Source organism: Colius striatus, chromosome 22 (assembly GCF_028858725.1).
Source record: "Colius striatus isolate bColStr4 chromosome 22, bColStr4.1.hap1, whole genome shotgun sequence".
NCBI classification, from domain to species: domain Eukaryota; kingdom Metazoa; phylum Chordata; class Aves; order Coliiformes; family Coliidae; genus Colius; species Colius striatus.
The window spans coordinates 5,123,346-5,140,123 of record NC_084780.1 but is presented as its reverse complement, the minus strand read 5'-3'; the positions used below and the strand labels follow the sequence as shown (position 1 = coordinate 5,140,123).

At 44.9% G+C, this 16,778-nt stretch overlaps 1 protein-coding gene across 7 annotated transcripts in view; it reads right to left on the bottom strand.

Annotated features, from left to right (window-relative positions):
* PPP1R12B (protein phosphatase 1 regulatory subunit 12B) overlaps positions 1 to 16,778 on the bottom strand; it is a 102,836-nt gene that overhangs the window by 42,069 nt on the left and 43,989 nt on the right. For 6 of the 7 annotated variants that reach the window (XM_062013420.1, XM_062013416.1, XM_062013415.1 and 3 more), the window contains 2 exons: positions 12,666 to 12,854; positions 11,916 to 12,101 (listed from right to left, as the gene is read on the bottom strand). The exons of the other annotated variant lie outside the window; for it this stretch is intronic. In XM_062013420.1, coding sequence (XP_061869404.1) covers positions 11,916 to 12,101; positions 12,666 to 12,854 — 375 coding nt within the window. The remainder of the gene's footprint in view (positions 1 to 11,915; positions 12,102 to 12,665; positions 12,855 to 16,778) is intronic. 7 annotated transcript variants of the gene reach the window in all.

Sequence of the window (16,778 nt, the reverse complement as noted above, 5' to 3'; positions counted from 1 at the left end):
AGGGTGCCTGAAATGTTCTTTTGCAGGTCTATCACTTGCCACAGGTTAACAGAGTATCAAAGAGCTAGAAATAGAATAATTATCCAAAGAATAATTAGCCAAGTGAGGGATGAAGATCTATCATGAAAAATGCTTACTTTGTTCCTGCTTCTCCATTACAGACTGCTTTCACAGGAAAGGTAATGAGCTGGACAGATTTTGCACCTGAGCCAGTAAATCAAGACATTTATTAGAAAGATTACTAGCTTTGCTGCACTAGGACAAAGCCTCAGAGAATCAGGAAATCCAGACCATTTTAAAGCCATCTACTATGATAGCTTTTATCCACCTTCACCCTTTGTGTTTCACACTGATTTAGCCGTGCAGTCAAATGCCCCTGGAACTCTGCAGAGACACGTCACTTAACAGGGAGTTCTGTGGATTAGTTGGAGGTACATCCACAGATCTAGTCATAGAATCATAGAATAGGAGGAGTTGGAAGGGACCTCTGGAGATCATCCAGTCCGACCCCACCTGCTCAAGCAGGTCCCACCTAGATCAAGTCACACAGGAACGTGTCCAGGCGGGTTTGGAAACCTCCCGAGAAGGAGCCTCCACACCCTCCCTGGGCAGCCTGGGCCAGGGCTCCCTCACCTCAGCAGTAAAAGTTTCTCCTTGTGTTTAAGTGGAACTTTCTGTGATTCAGCTCACACTCATCACCCCTTGTCCTGTCACTGGCTGCCACAGAAAAAAGTGCTGCCTCATCCTCTTGACAGCCAGCTTTTAAATACTTGTAAGTGTTGCTGAGGTCCCCCTCAGCCTTCTCTTCTCCAGGTTGAACAGCCCCAGGTCCTGCAGCCTTTCCTCAAGAGAATGATGTTCCAGGCCTCTGATCATCTTGCACTTCAAGTGGTGGTGAAGCACACATGAGAGTCCTCTCACCTAAAACTGGTTAAAGTATTTGACCTGATAGTTCATGCCCTGAACTCCCCTGGATCTCAAAAGAGTATAAGGAGAGTGGAAAGGATCTATCATCTGTGCTGGAGATGCCTGCACTGCAGACTTCTGGAAGAGATGAATCATGCTCTGGGAGCTGGCTGCAATGGAGGTGTCTACAATCCGAGCTGGCCAGCCTTGCTGAACTGCACTTCCAGGGTGTAATCTATCACTTTCAGAAAGAGCCTCCAGCACAGATCATGAGAATGCATTGCAGAGGATCTCATTTCTTCCCATTGGTTACCCTGACAGACACACTAGCTGTGATGGATACACACATAAAATTCAAAGGGATGACTGCCTTCCAAGAAGTTATTGTTTAATGAACAACAAAAAAAGCTGCTGTTTGATAAGTGAAAGCTGTGCAACTCCTAATTTTCTAGACAAGTACTCCTCTTCTGCTCTCCTTTATGCAGTGCATGTGTGCTAGCCCAGGTAATGGCACATTAAGGAAACAATAAGCATTTTCTGCAGCTTTTGACACAAGTAGAATAGCTGCTATTTGCACAGCAGCCAGAAGTAATAAGCCACTGACAAGAAGCACAGATTTGCAAAATATACTGTAAATTAAATTCAGAGTAGTAGAAAAAACACAGTTTTCCTGAAACATAAAAAACAAGTAACTTTGTAGCTAAATAAGGTGGGTAGTTTACTGCAACAGCTTCGAATCAGAAGAAATCATATCTCATACCATCCAAGAAGGACACAGGTATGTAGGAGCTACACACATACGATGGGAATAAGAGGAGGAAAGATGAGATCTGTCTTTGTCCAAGGAGGAATGTGGCTCATACAACAGCACAGGTGCAGTGTGCCTCACTGTGTGTGTTCAGGAGCACTCCTGGTACGTGTGAGCAACATATGGTCACGCTGACAGCAGCTGAAGTACTTTTGCACACAGAAGAAAATAACACTGAACTTGCTGCCACTGGATGTGAGAAAGCATAAAACACCTTCCCCAAGTAGTTTCACAAAAGGTTAGGCAAATCTGTGGAGAACAGGGCAGCATCAGCTAGCACAGGGGAGGCTGGGCCTGCTGCTGCAGAGGCGAGGAGGTCTGCAGGAGTCTGCAGGATTTCCCTCGTGTCAGTGTTCAACTACAGCTTTACATCCAGGAGTATACAGGTACAGTAAGAGAAAAACCACTTTGTGCCTCTTACCCTGTCATCTTCCCAGAGTTTTTAACTCTGCTTTCCCAGCATTTATATAAAAACCTGTAACAGTGACTTAACCTTCAGATGAGCACATTTTGCAAGTCAGAGCAGCTCAGTTTGGGCTGCAGCCTTTATCGACTGCTAACTTTTGGTTTCTTTCCATTCACACAATTCCCATCTTCCTGGAGCTCACCCAAAGCCATTTTACAAGCATGAGATAACTGAATTTTCTGAAACAAGTCAGCAGATCCCCTGCACAATGACATAGCTGGTTTCTCCAAGTAAGCAGCTACAGCCTTTTTGTGGTGATGAAAGAAGGTGGTTGTGCTGTAAATATTTCAGATGCAAACACCAACCACCATAGCTGCCAGCAATTCAATCACTTTTTTGTTCTTCTTGGGGTTTTTTTTGTGTTTTCACTTTTTTCTTAGGTGGTGGGGAGGGTAAAGGCAGATTTTACAATTTAAATGATGCTTCACTTGCTTATAAGCTGAATTTTGAGTAACTTGAGTGTACTAAATGGAATGGAAGAAAGAGAGAGAGAGAGAGAAGAAATTCACTGCAAGGAGATGGCAAATCTGATGCAGCCACAAGGCAAGGCTGGATGACAGAGGGAGAACAATACACTGCTCTCCAAAGCAGAAAAACTGCAGATCACAGCAAGCTGCAAGGGACAGACAGCAAATAGGGTATGAGGCAGTGTGTAAACAATCCACAGAGTTTTCAATTACATCTTCAAGAAACACTCTGCTTGCTAAAGTGCAGTGGCTATGTCATCCTATTATTTCTAGCAAATATCACACGATCCAAGCAGATCTCCAAAGCAATGGTCCTATGTGCTGTATTTTCTTGCAACAAGCTCTCTGAGAAACACATGAAATAAGAGCAGCCATCATACCAAGTTGAAGGCATGCAGACAGCAGAACAGCTTTTTCCCAGAGTTTTGGTTGCAAGTACAAACAGCAGAATAGAAATCGTTAGAAATGCGTCTGTGAGAGTCAGCAAAAACACCCAAGTTTATCGTTCCCAGAGACAGAGACAAGTGTGTCCTGCTGGTACAAGAGCTGCAAGCTTTGGATTCATGCATTAGCTAGAAAAAAACAATGGGAACTAAATGACTAATCTGACTCTCATTTAATTGTTCCTGTTCTCGAGAAGACACCTATTCTCTCTGTTAACTCTTAATGAGGACAGTGCAACACAAAGATGGATCTCAACTACTCATCACCATCTCAAGGCAAAAGGAACGGTGACCAAATACTAATAAGGGAGATTCAAAACAGGACATGAGATACATAAGCTGGTAAACCAAGACTACAAGAGCAACTTTGTATGCTAGGGGACCTTTGTCAGAAGGAAAAAACTCCCAAACTATACTGTGGAGGGAAACCCCTCCCAAGTGAATGATGTGAAAGAAGCAATTGCAACTCCCTGTTAATTGGGGAACATGTAGCAAGAACAGATGATGAATCTCCCCAAGAAATACAGAAGCTTCTGATAATCTTTTTACAAGGTTGGTCTCCTTTCTTGACCTCCTTTACTTCTTCAAGTACTTCAGAGATTGCAGTGTTTGTGGCAAACACCAGCCACCACCACACAGAGTCCCCTGGCAGGACATCACCCATTCCCAGAGAGAGCATCAGGAAGGGGTAAAGCCTGAAGTTTTACATTTTCACATTTCAGTGACTCCTCACCTCAGCCCAAATTACCTTTCTAGTTTAGAAATGACTCTGAACTACACTCACTAGATACAAAGCTAGTTCTCTTGGAAGCCAGGACAGGCTTTTGGTTCTTCCAGATCTGGAATCACATGGGTAAGAGGAGCCAGGCACAGGTTTGGCTTCCTGCACACGAGAAGGCACGTTCAGCATATGGAAAGCCACAGAGATACTCAGACTCTAAGATGTTTTAAATAGCTGTTCTCACAAATACAGTATCACTACTCCAAACACTGCAGCATTTTAAAACATCTTTATCACACACAGACTTATCTCTCATACATGAATACATTTGAGATATGTACACACACACACTCACACTGAAAGAAAGAAGATAGAAAATACCCAGCCCAGCAAAAACCTCAAGTACCAATACAGTTTCTCTAGAAACAACTGGAAAAATACAACTTCCCAGCAATGCATTCCTGCCACTAGCTAAGAAACTATCTGTAAGCTGGGGTAAAGAGGAGACACAAGCATAAATTCTGCAGGCAATGGTGCTGACAGCAGTGCCCAAAATACAATTCCTTAAGTGAGATAATAAAGTATGTACCCAGCAGCAAGTCAATCATTGGCAATTACATGGGAGCAGTCTGAAAAAGAAACTCTCCTACTCTCTCACCCAAGCAACAGGTTTCAGTTCTTCACACTATTTATTCCTCTGCTAACATGTTCTGTGCATCAGCCCACTGCAACTGGAAATGCTCCTTGGAGAAATGGCCATGCAAAGCTGGCTGACTCTAATTTGAGAAGATTGCTCAACAGGTAGGAGAAGGATAACATGTCAGACTGCAAGTGTTGGAACTGGGAATGAGGGGAGAGACAGCCAGCCAGCCAACACTGAGCTATTTAATAAGCTGAGGACAGAGGGATAACAGGATCATGCTCTGAAAGAGTTTCACAGCTGGCTCGAAAAGGCTCGTCTGAGCATTCACCATTTTCAGGCCTTTGCTTCCCTATCTCAAGTTAGTCCTGGCTGCTGTGAGCTGTCATTGTGTTTCAGTCTGGACTGTGAATTCTCAACTCATGGAAGTCTGAATTTCAATCCTCTATTTACAGTATGATTATCAGGTTAACAAGAAGAAGATGAAATTCTTTATTTGCAACAGCTTTGATTTGCTCAACGTGTCCAGGTGCTGATCAGAGAGATTAAGAGACTTGTGATCTTTGTCACTTGTTAATCTAAACAAGTACACTTTATCCCTCCTCAAAACTCATGCTGGGCTGTTTACAATGGGTTGAAGTTACACATCTGACAGCTGAAGCTCTAAGAATACTTCATCATACAGTTCTTGATGATTTTCTGTGCACTTTCCCACCCGCCCATGTTCATCTCTTCGCCTGCCCTTCAGAAAGCAGAGCTGCTCCTTTTCTGCTGTGTTCCTACAGCAGCCAGCTCAGTGCAGCTCCTCTGTGGGCTGGACTACTGCAATACAAGGCAGTGAGGAGTGCTCTAGCTGCAGAGCTAAGTGAGAGGCAGCCCTGCTCACTCCCAGCCCCAGGTGCTCTGTGTTTCCTCCACCAGAAGAATAAAATCCAGCATTGGTACCTACTGAGAACTCAAAGTTTGAGTCTGAGGGAGACAGCACATGGATTGGAAGCTTTTAAATGATCAATGTTATCCCTTTGCATTAATTAATGCTGCTCAGCATGCTGGTAAAAAGAGAAAAGGCGATAAACATCACAGTGATGATGTTCCTTACACTGGCTACCTCAGCTGGGGAAAGCTTGCTGTTGCTGTGAGCCTTTTAAGTTCTTCCAGAAAAAGGGAAAGTGTCCTTGCTCTAAAACACAACAAAAATTCAGGCAATGTTTCTGCAGGAGAAAAGCAGAGAGTGCTACAAACAGAAACCAAAGCGAGCCAGCACCACCTTCTCCCTACCAAACCTCCCTTAGTTATTGAATACATTAGTTGCCACCATCACAAGTGCAAAGCTTTCCAGGCTGGATTACTTTGAAACTGAAACTCCATTTGCTGCCAGATGATGTGCCAAATGAGGGCAAAGATCACAGAATTACAGAGCAGTTTGGGTTGAAGTAGACCTTAAAGATAATCTGGTTCCAACATCTTCCACTAGATCAGGTTGTTCACAGCCCCATCCAACCTTTCTCAATGCTTCCAGGGATGAGGCAGCCACAGTGTCTCTGGCTGACCTGTGCCAGGGCCTTACCACTCTCACAGGGAAGAGCTTCCTAACTATCTCAGCTAAATCTCTCTTCTTTCAGTTTAAAGTCACTTTCTCCTTGTCTTGTCACTACATGCCCTTGTACAAAGTCCTTCTCCACCTTTCTTGTAGGTCCCTTTAGACAATGACATTTTAAACAAGTCCAAGTACACTTATTAGAGCCTTCCCAGAAGCCAGTTTAGACAGTCTGAAAAAGGGCAGGAAATCCCTGAGGGAAAAAGAAACAAATCAATCCAATTGGGAAACATCTGAATATCTGGGAAATTGCCTTTTGTAACTAAAAAATAAAATGAAACCCAAACTTGATGGTGAATACAGAAGGTGCAGCTATTGAACTAGATCAGCTGTACAAGCGCTCACTGGGCAAGCACATCTCCACAGCCTTTGGCTGCCACCTCGTGGAAGTCGCCTCAGCAGCTCCCAGGAAGATGACAAATCAGCCCCAGCTGAATTACAGAAAGCATCACTGAACATTAATATAAAAGCTTTCTACCACTGAGCTAAGACTGTGATTTCTTAGCACGTGGCAGTGGCTTTGGTTCAACTTCCTCTATTCTCAGGGACAGAAGTTTGCTCAAAAACTTTTCCTACAGAAATCCCAGGATGGCTGACTGGCTTCCTTGGCTTCTCCAGCTGTAACATCCACAAATCCATGCTGTGGAGCAAAGTATTTAACAGAGTAGCTGATTCTGTGCTAAATTAGGTCTCAGTTGTACCATCACACAATATCTCCACAAATATTTGGGGTACTTTCTTTAGGTCAATGGTCATTTTTGGACAACTATTTAATCACACTGAAGTTAGTAAATGCCCATACCCTGGACATCCAGGTAATGGTGTCCAGATGGAACTGGAGCCCTGGCTGCAGAACTTGCCCTTAGACAAATGTCACGTTACACACAAGGATTAAACATATCAGTGTTTCAGATTAGTAAACAAAGAGGAATTATACATCAAAGGTGCATGTAGACAGGGATGGGGAAAGGCAGTTTTACCTTCTGCTTGCTCCATGCTGTCAAGCTGCAGTTCTTTTACACTGGGTAGCTCAAGTGGTCCCTACTTCGTTTCCTTGACCATTCCTGGAGGATCCCACATATATTCCTGCTTTGAGGTAGTAGGCCAACCTCCAGTCTGGGCTCCTCCACCCAAAACAGATGCCAAAATACCCCCTCAGCCCTTCCCTGTGCACTGGATAAAGGCAGCGGGCAGCTGAGCACGCAGCAGCGCACCTGCTCACGCCTCTGCAGGAAGCAGGGGCTCAGCAGCAGCAACCCCCATCCCACATCTCGACTTTTTTTCCCCCCCAAATAAAAATGCAGCCTGATTTCTGATCCAACAGGAACAATCTCTCCTCTTCCCAACATGGACAGTCTGATGGCCAACAGAATTCCTGCCCTCCCACGTCATCCGCAGCAGCAGCCTTTTACAAAAGGGACAACTTTATCTGAAAGAGATTAACTGCAGAAGCGTGGCAGAGAAATGCTTTCAACAGCAGGTGTCAGATGATCACTCAGTTCTCCACAAGACAGAGAACTCTTAACTTTTTGTTGTCTGCTGTGTAGTGCAGACAGGAATCTGTCCCTTGCCACGCAGCAGCACCTTGCAAGAGTATCTCCAGCACTCTGCTTCCCCAGGAGAGTTAAGATCCCCGAGCTTTATGTCAGTCAGTGGTAAGGATTAGAGAGGGAAATACTACTAAAAAAGCCCATGGTGGAAGTGAGGCAGCACTCAAAGCATTTTCTACTAGTTCTTCTCAAGTGACATTTAAATACCCCTTGAATGCAGATGAAGGTTGCTCAGGTTTTTGGTAGATAATAAAGGTTAACACACGTATCTGTTGGAGGGTGAGCACAGGAGTTCACCCTAGAAGAGTCACGCTCTGAGTTTGGACAGGACATGAATCACAAGGTAAATGGACTTGCCAAAAATTGTTCATCTAACAGTAGTAGTGGAGGAGGATTCAGTTATTAATATATTATTAATATATGCTACTATAATTAGCAGCTGGATCCTCAGAATGAAGAATAAAGTCCTCTTGGGAATGAAGCAGAAGAGAGAAATGTTTGCTGGACACATCTACCTTGCATGTCAGTGAACCTTCTTCATCTGAAACAACGTGTAGGGGAAAATTCAGAAGGCAAAAAGCCAGGCTGAGCACATCCATCAGCCCCAGAGCTGCAGAGGAAAGGAGGCCACATCGCTCCTGTTCTTGTCTTATCTGAAAAATTCATCAGAATGCATTTAAAAATAAGGAAAAAGAGAGATGTGTTTCCTGTCTGCACCAGCTTGCCCTGTTGGAAGCTTCCTGAGGAACAGGAAGAACAAACACCATTGCAGAATGCAACTGTGTGAACAGTGGCAGGGGTGGCCCAGGTGGAGGGAGGACAAATGAATACCCTAATTCTAACGAAAACAGACCAGATTTCAAATCAAACTGGTCACACAACTGAGGACACAGACTGTTAGGCAAAGCTTATCTTACCCCAGTGACAGCTATCCATGAACTGTGAGCTTCATGGTTAGCCTTTCAGTCTGTTCTGGGGACCAAAGCCATCAAATAACAGGAAAGGCTTCAGAGAGACTCAGATCCCTCAGACCTTCCTTTCAGTCCCAGATGTCTCATGGTACAAAAGTCATGTTCAGGCTTGGCAAGATCTCCCGTGGCCTCCAGTGTGCAGGGAGCCTGCAACACAAGGAACCCTCCTGAGAGAAGACATGGCCACAGATGGAGTCTTGCACTGAAGCTAAACGGCCAAGGTCACAGACAGACTTTGTGAAGGGGCTTTGGGTGGCACTAGAGGCCGCTGTCCTCCTGACCAAAGCGGATCATCCCGCAGCAGGATGCAAACAGGACCCCCCCCAGTCCCCAGTACTGTTAGCTTTGCACCAGGAAAAACAGGATCTACATGAGCATAGCATCCACTTGCTCACAATTCATCCTTAGCAGAGCCAGTGCTGGTTTAAGTTCAGCTCAAAATGCATCTGCAATGTGAGATCATTTGACACTGGCAGGAGATGATCAAAACAGCCCAACAGCAACGTTCATCAGTGGCTCCACAATTCCCATGAAAAAGAAATTGCCTGGCAAAAATATTGACTCTAGAAGATGGCATGTTTCCAGCCTCTCAGCATCAGCACACCGCAGTGCTGCAGAGGAATCAAGGCTGAATGTGCAGCTGGGTACATGTAAATATGCACGGCAGCAGCTTGGCTGAACGTCCAGGACATATGGCTGGAACACTGGGCAGCAATTTGCTCTGCTCTGTCCAGGCAGACAGACTGCATTGCACTCCTCTAAACTGATTTCTCCTGTGCTGCCCTTCTGTTTTCCCTTTCCTCCCCTTTGTAATGAGGTAAGCCATGTTTCCCACTACCTTCCAGCTACCAGAGTGCTTGCAGATCAATGTAGCTAGCAAACAAGCAGCAGGTAAAACACCACAGAGGAAACTACATCAAGTTTCACACTACAGTGAGACTGCACACTACACTACACACACTGCAGTGCACTGGGGTAAGGCTTGTTGGCCACCAAAGGATGCAAAGCAGCACTCCAGAGCACTGTGCTAGTCATTCCTCCCCAGGCCTAGCAGTCTCTTCTGTTATAACCTTTTGGCTTCACCAGATAATTTAAGGCCACAAGTTTAGAGGCAGCCCTGTGATCTAATATTAGATGATAAGCTTGTTTATGTTTTTGTTGCTAAGAGAAAGCTGGAGCTTTGGAAATACTGAAGCAGACCAAATGCTACTGCAACAGCTGCCGGTGGGCACTGAAATCCACACAGTGCTTCCCTGACAACTGTTTGCCATTTTCCTTTTTTATTTCATTTTATTAGAATTGATCCCCTTCCAAAAGCAGCTCTCCCATGGAGGTGACCTCTTCTCTTTCTCTAGGTCCACGTTTCCCTGTTCAAAATGTGCAGTCAGTTCCCCACCAGTATATCCTGCTGTCAGAACATACATTCATAGATAAGGTTTCCTCCACCCACCAAGTACAATTCATCACTGCTGGGCTCTTTCCCCTTTCAGTAGTTTCAAAACACCAGTTAAATGTAGGAAGAACTTTCTGGTGTGTCTCTATACCCTCATTCATAGGAGATGGCTCTCTAATAAAAATGCAGGAGGCTTAAACAGATCTTCTCTATTATTTATAGAAACTGATCTGACAATAAATGCCAATGCAGTAATATTAATAGATGCTCTTTTGGGCATCTACAAGCACTATCACAGTCAAGTTCCCCTGCTGCAAACAGTGCCAAAAGGCTGGTGGGTTTTCTGAAGCCCACTTCTCCAGAGAAAAATCTAAAGCCTCTGCAACTTGATTCTGGGCTTGCCAAAATGGAGATTCTGTTGTGAAACGGTCTGAAGTGGGAACTAAAAGCACAATACTCACTCTGTCCTCTTTTGCACAATGTCACTTTGGAGCAGGAGTATCTTTTGGCAGCCTGTCTCAATGCAATTGCAAATGACACTAAGCCAACTGACCCCTTGCAAAATGACAAGGAGCACACAGAGGCACTCTTAATATTATATATGAAGTACTCTTACAGACAGAGGTACCCTGCAGTAGCTACTCCAGACGATGTCCCTGCATACAGAGTTGGTGAATGGGGCTCATCCAGACTGCCTGCAATACCTTCAAAGCACTCCTTCTGCTATCTCTGGAAAAAAACCCCACCCAAACAGCATTAAAAGTTTGAATGTCTTCCAAACAGCACAGACCATCTTCTTTCTTGGATTTGCTGCTGCTGAAGCAATGAAAAGCCCGTGGCATGTGTGTCCCCCTAACAGAGGAGGGGTCAGGTGGCTGGCCACAGGCTACTGCTGAGCTCAAGCATCTCCATCTTTGCAAGCTGATAATTTCCATTATTGCTTTTCACATCCTTTGGCTGCAGGCCATTTAAATGTGTCAGGGTACTAGCTCTGCTCAGGAAGGTCTGTATTTTAAGAAGGGATTATTTTAGTTTGGAGGGATCTAATTACTGAAAACACTCCATGAACTTGTTCCTAGTTAGAAATACACAGACATACACAACGCTGCATTTATTTATTACCATTTACTTTCATCAATGCCATGGGAGAAGAGATTTTGCAGAAGTTAACCTGCTTGCAGGGATAAATGCTGACCATTTGATTTTCTGTATTTAACTGCACACAGTGAATTTCCTTTGAAAAGAACACTGGCTACCCTAGGTTTATATTTCCTCAGTCTTAAAATAACATCATCTGATAAGAAAGAGATACCACCAGCTAGATTCAGAGTAATTCAAAATGCTGCTACTGCTGGAATAGCCTGGGTTGCACATGGCAGAACTCTAAAGGATGCCTTAGCACAGAGGTAGAATCAATCAAAAGAAATGCAGGCTGCTAGAGTGCAGTCCATCTCCTCCCTCATCACATGTCCACATGCTCCAGAAAGGTTTTTTTTCCCCCACTAACTTCAGAGGGAATGCAGGGGACTTGTGCAGCAAAGATGCCTCCATCGAGGCATATGTAAACTTAGCTGGGCGGAATCAGACGGATGGATTTCATCTGGATGTGTCTCAGTCCAATGCTCTTTTTAGGATGGGACTCAGGTTACAGAACCTACTGCAAGTAGCTACTGGGCTGTCTGTCCTTCTATACATAGCAGTCTTAGGGACTGAGATTAGTAGCTGAGATGACTACTGAAGAAAAAGGCTAAAAAAGACAAGTAGAAAATTATGAAACTAAATTTAACCTCCAAGGCAACAACGACTCAGTTCAAAATCTGACAACAGAGAGGGGGCAGCAGCCTGTAACTCCATGTAGCACCTCAGAAACAGTTCTTATACCCCCACCATCACCACCAAGTGAGACCTGATGACAGAGGAGGACCGACACGCCCCGGCACTCTGCTCACTGACCTTCTGCGCTCCCTGGCTTCCTCAGCTGAGCAGTCCTTTCCTGTAGTTGAGGCAGCAGCGGCCTTCGCAATACCATTAGCAGAGCCGAGTATAGCACGATTTGTGATTACACCTAGGGGGGTGCTAGCAGAGGTGCCCTCTGTATTTTTCTCTACAGCAGAATCAGTTTGTTGCCTGAAAGGGGCTCTGAAATAGAGAAGACATAATGGAAAGCAAAGCAAGTGAACTCAACTGCTGACTGAGATCAGCCACCTCAAGGGATCATTGACAGTTTCATTCTCCTCGTTCTAGACTTGGGTTTTTGTAGGGAACAGCACACATTAAAATGAGGTTTTAACAACTTGCAGAAGAATAAGCAGGAGGAATTCATAGGCTTCACATCCCTGTTTATAGTAAAAATGATTAGGAAATGCATCTGGTGAATAAGCAGAAGGAATGAACTCCAAGAGCTTGTGCACCGAATGCCCAAGAGCAGCTGGAGCAACACATTGTGTCTCCAACAGGGCAGCAAGAGGGCACAACTGACCAACCCAGTGAGTGAAGAAGCCAAGGTCATACAGGGGCTGTCAACTGCCTGCTGGTATATACACACTATTGAAACTGACAGAATCATTCTACAATATCTTAGCAGTGCTCCTCACATGGAAGCACACTTCCAATCCATAATCTGCTCAGGAATTCAGAGCTTCCAACCCAAATGCTTCTCTTTTTTTGCTGTGCTGCAGCATTATCTCAGCTGTGAGCTGTTACCTGGTATACTGGCGGGCTGATGAAGTAGTGTTCGCACCGAGAGATGTGGGACAGGAAGAGACAGGTTGCCACGGGGTGCCCAATGAGGTAGATGATGAACCAATGGCAGTGGGTGAGGTAGCTAGAGATGTATTGCGACTGGCTGAAATGTAGGGACTGCTGAGGTCACTACTTTTACCAAATGAAGCACTGTAAAACATCACAAAATCACGTCCTTCAGAGCACAGTAAATATTCAATAGCACATCACCACAGCTGGGTATCAGCAAAATGTATGCAAGGAGATTAGAGCGTTGCTCACGCAGGCTGGTGCTAGCTGCACCCCTCTTAGCTAAGTCCAGCTGAGTTTCAGTGAGAGAACAACTGTGTGGAGGTGCAACAGTGAAGATCAGGGAAGGGGAAAAAAACCCTCCCACAGTGAAAGTGGCACAAACAGAGCAGCCCTGTGTACAGGGGAAAGGGAGAAACAATGAGCAAGGATGAGGTTGTGTTTAAGGCAGGGAAGGAAAGAGTGACGTAAGCAGGTCTGGCTGCATCACCTCCTAAGGATGCTCAGTACTTAAAGTTTTAAGCCACTGAAAACAAGTTCTTAAAGCTTTGGCAAAGAGGATTGGTTCAGGCTTTATTTTTCTTCAAGGCATGTTTGGTACAAAGTCTGTGTTTCTGGAAAATGCCAGTGAAACTGTCCAAAAAGTAATGGCAATATGTACTTTGACACTTTAAACCAAAACTCTTAAAACCACTTTTGCTGAAAAGCTCAAAGTGTTGAAGTGCTCACATTTTGGAGAAGAGACAGGAGAAAAGAAGGGCTATCATGTGAGGATCTACCCTTTCACCTTTCCATAGGAAATCCACCCTAAGTGGGAGAACTTGCACTCCTCTAAAAACAAACCTGATGAAACCGGGAAAAATATCCTCATTGCATGTACCAGAGCCCCACAGCCAGGCTGCTCATTGCCTGCACAGAGCCAACGAGCCTGCATGAGCTACAGCCCTGCCACACCTTTCCCAGCAACTGGTACTCCTGGTTGTTACTGGTCAGACTGGGCTGTCTGCAGGATCAAAGGCTGGAAAGGCTGCCTCTCACACCTCCTGCATCCTAATGACTCCCATGCCAGTGCACATGGAGGAAAAGCAGTTGCACCAGGAATAAAAGCTGACCTAGAGGAAAAGCAGACTGGGACACAGAGCTTTATGGGAAACCCAGGGACAACAGATGGGAACTCGAAGTCAACACTGGAGCAAGAGTCAGAGAGTGCAGCCTGAGGCTGAAATAAAGGGCAGAACAACAGCCAAGGACAGGAGACTGGAGAAAGGATGCAGTCCAATCCACTTAGGCACCCAAGTTACAAAGCAGTTTTTTATATGCCAAGGTCCCCAGCAAGCCCAGTACAAGCAGCTGATCCTCATACAGCCAAAGGAAAGAGTGGGGCATACTGGAAGGCCTCCATGGGGAGGAGCCCTACACTGGGGCTCTTCAGTCAATGGCTGCTTGCCATATCCAGGCCACAAAGGCGTAAGAAAGTCATTTAACCTCCACTAGACCCTCAACAAAGCTTCCCCTGGATAGCTGGCCCCTGCCTGGAGCATGGGGCAGGAGAAAGTCCTGTTGGAAGCATCTCCCTTCTTTGCTTTCTGCATCAGAGGTAAAGGCCAGCCTCTGGAGATTGGTGGGGAGAAGGGTGAGAGCAGGGAGCTAAGTCTGGTTGTTGTGGACTTGCTGAGCAAGCAGCTGTGAAGTTGCAGGAATGAATGTACTGAGGGGATGATGGTAGTGGAGCGTGCACCGGGGGAAGAGACAAGAGGATTGGCAGAGGAAAAGGTGGTGGCAACCCTGGGGAGAGCAGGGCTGACATAGTACCAGCCTAGGACAGCCCAAGGCAGAGGCTGGGACACAGGGGGTAGCTGCAAAAAAGATAAGGAGCTTGGTCAGGAATGGAGGACATGGGAGGGTTATTGAGTAAGACCTGACAAGGACTGTCTGTGAAAGGAAAGGTAACAGGTGAAAAAGGGAGACAAGAGGATGGAAGCAGCACTAGGTGCCTGGGAGAGCAGAGATGAGTTGGGAGCTGAAAAGAGAAGGAGGAATGGAGGAGAAGAGCATGGTGATGGTGTTGTGCCAACTCCTACAGGCATATGCCTCTGGGCAAAGAAATGCTGGGACATCATACACACACTCCTGCTCACAAGGGAGCCAAGGTATTGCCAGCCCTACAGGAATTCACCCACCCTGTCACCTTGCATGGATGCCACTGCACAGTCTGAGGAGGACTATTGCATTTATTCAATTGTTCACATATCTGAATTGGGTCAGGAACTGCAATAAAAAAGGTTAGTGGGGGAATCCTGTTAATTAGCAGCTGTGTTCATACAAATCTGTCAAAGGGAGGGTTATGAATTTATGCTGAAGAATTGAGCATTAGAAATCATAAAAAAATGGCACTGACACATTGCTGCTCATTCTGTAACATAATCACCACAACATAACCATCAGGGAACAAGCACTGAAAAGGAAAGCAACGTTTCACATCACTAAAAAGCAACACTTCTGAAAAGAGCTAATGCAAGTAGAATTCAAAACCTTCAAATCCTTCCACTTTTTGCAACTTGTCCTTCAGTTGCTGTCAGAAACAGTCAGGGCTGCATGTATTATTGGTCTGACTCAGTGGTTTTTAGGTGACCAAAACCAGAAAGAAGGTGTATATGCAAATATGTAAAATGAAGGTGGAAACTAACTATGTGGAAAAGTGATTTCCTGCTGTCATGTGTGATCCACTGCCACGAGGCATCATTTATATTTCAATCTGCTACACCAGCTTTCATAGAATCATGGAATGGGTTGGAAGGGACCTCTAGTGATCATCCAGTCCGGTGGAGAACAGGCTGTCAGAACAGGGTTCTGTGAATTTTTGGGCTAATGGTACATCCATAGAGCAAGCAGAACAGATGTGACCACCATTACAGAGAGACTTTGAACACTTGCTTCAACTAAAGCTGAAGAACATCTGCGATACTGCTGCAAGTTCTTTTGTTCCCCTATAGAAGAAGAGCCATTTTTGACACATTAAGATGATCTGTTTACTCTTTCTTTGGGTGTCTCAAAGCCCTCAAGAACATAACTAGGTATATTTATGGAGATTAGTTAAATGCTGAAGTAAAGGGGAAATGCAGATGTACAGAAGTCATCCTCTCAGTAATATCTTCCTCTCAGATTGAGCTTTTAATTTTTGGGAGTTGTGTCCAGCATTTTCTTAATGCTTGGAAATGACAAAGAGCTTATCCTTAACAGGCAAACAGATTCTCTTGCTCATCTTAGAAGCTGGGGCACAAGGCTGGAGAAACCAGAGCTTCTGTACAATTATGTTTAATTTCTCTGTGCTCTCTTACAGAAAACCATCTGTAAAGGGTAAAGGTCAATGTGATCATGATTTTACTGTTGGTACATAAAACACAAAACCACTGATCTCTTTTTAAAGAGTACACTTCATTCCAACCTGGCAAAGCTATTCTCTGGAACTGCTATGAACAACAGCTCTGCTATGAAAGGCCAGAATTCAGCCTTTGTGACAAGAAATTAGCGACAGCAAAAACACCACTGCCAGCCAAAACCTTGCCTAGTCTCTGTAAAGTTTAACCAGGGAACTACTGTACACCTATGTGAATGTAACACTAAATCTGACTCTGGATTAGCTGAGATAAACAGGCAGTGTTTGTAAAATTTCAATGGACAGTCACGTGAGTGACTGGACTGTCTCTCAGACCAGGGAACAGTAAGGCATGCCAGCTGCAAGATTTTTCCAATGTTATCAGCTGTGGACTGCCTTTAGAGAGAGACAAGCTATGGAGGCTGGCCTGTCATCATGTCCCAGGATAGATGTGAAGTCACTGGAATGGATCAGGAGATCAGAAGTCTACTGCTTGAAGTGGCTGTTTCACCTTTTGTGGAAATGGGTCTCTATGTGCTCAGCAATTGGACAGACACATCCTTGAGCACAACTTACCTCTACCAGCCTAAGAACTAGAAGAAAAAAACCCTGCCTCTTCCCAAATATCTCTAGCAAGTGTTCCATCTCCAGAACAGTTACTTAGTTCATGATCTAGAATATGGAGAAAA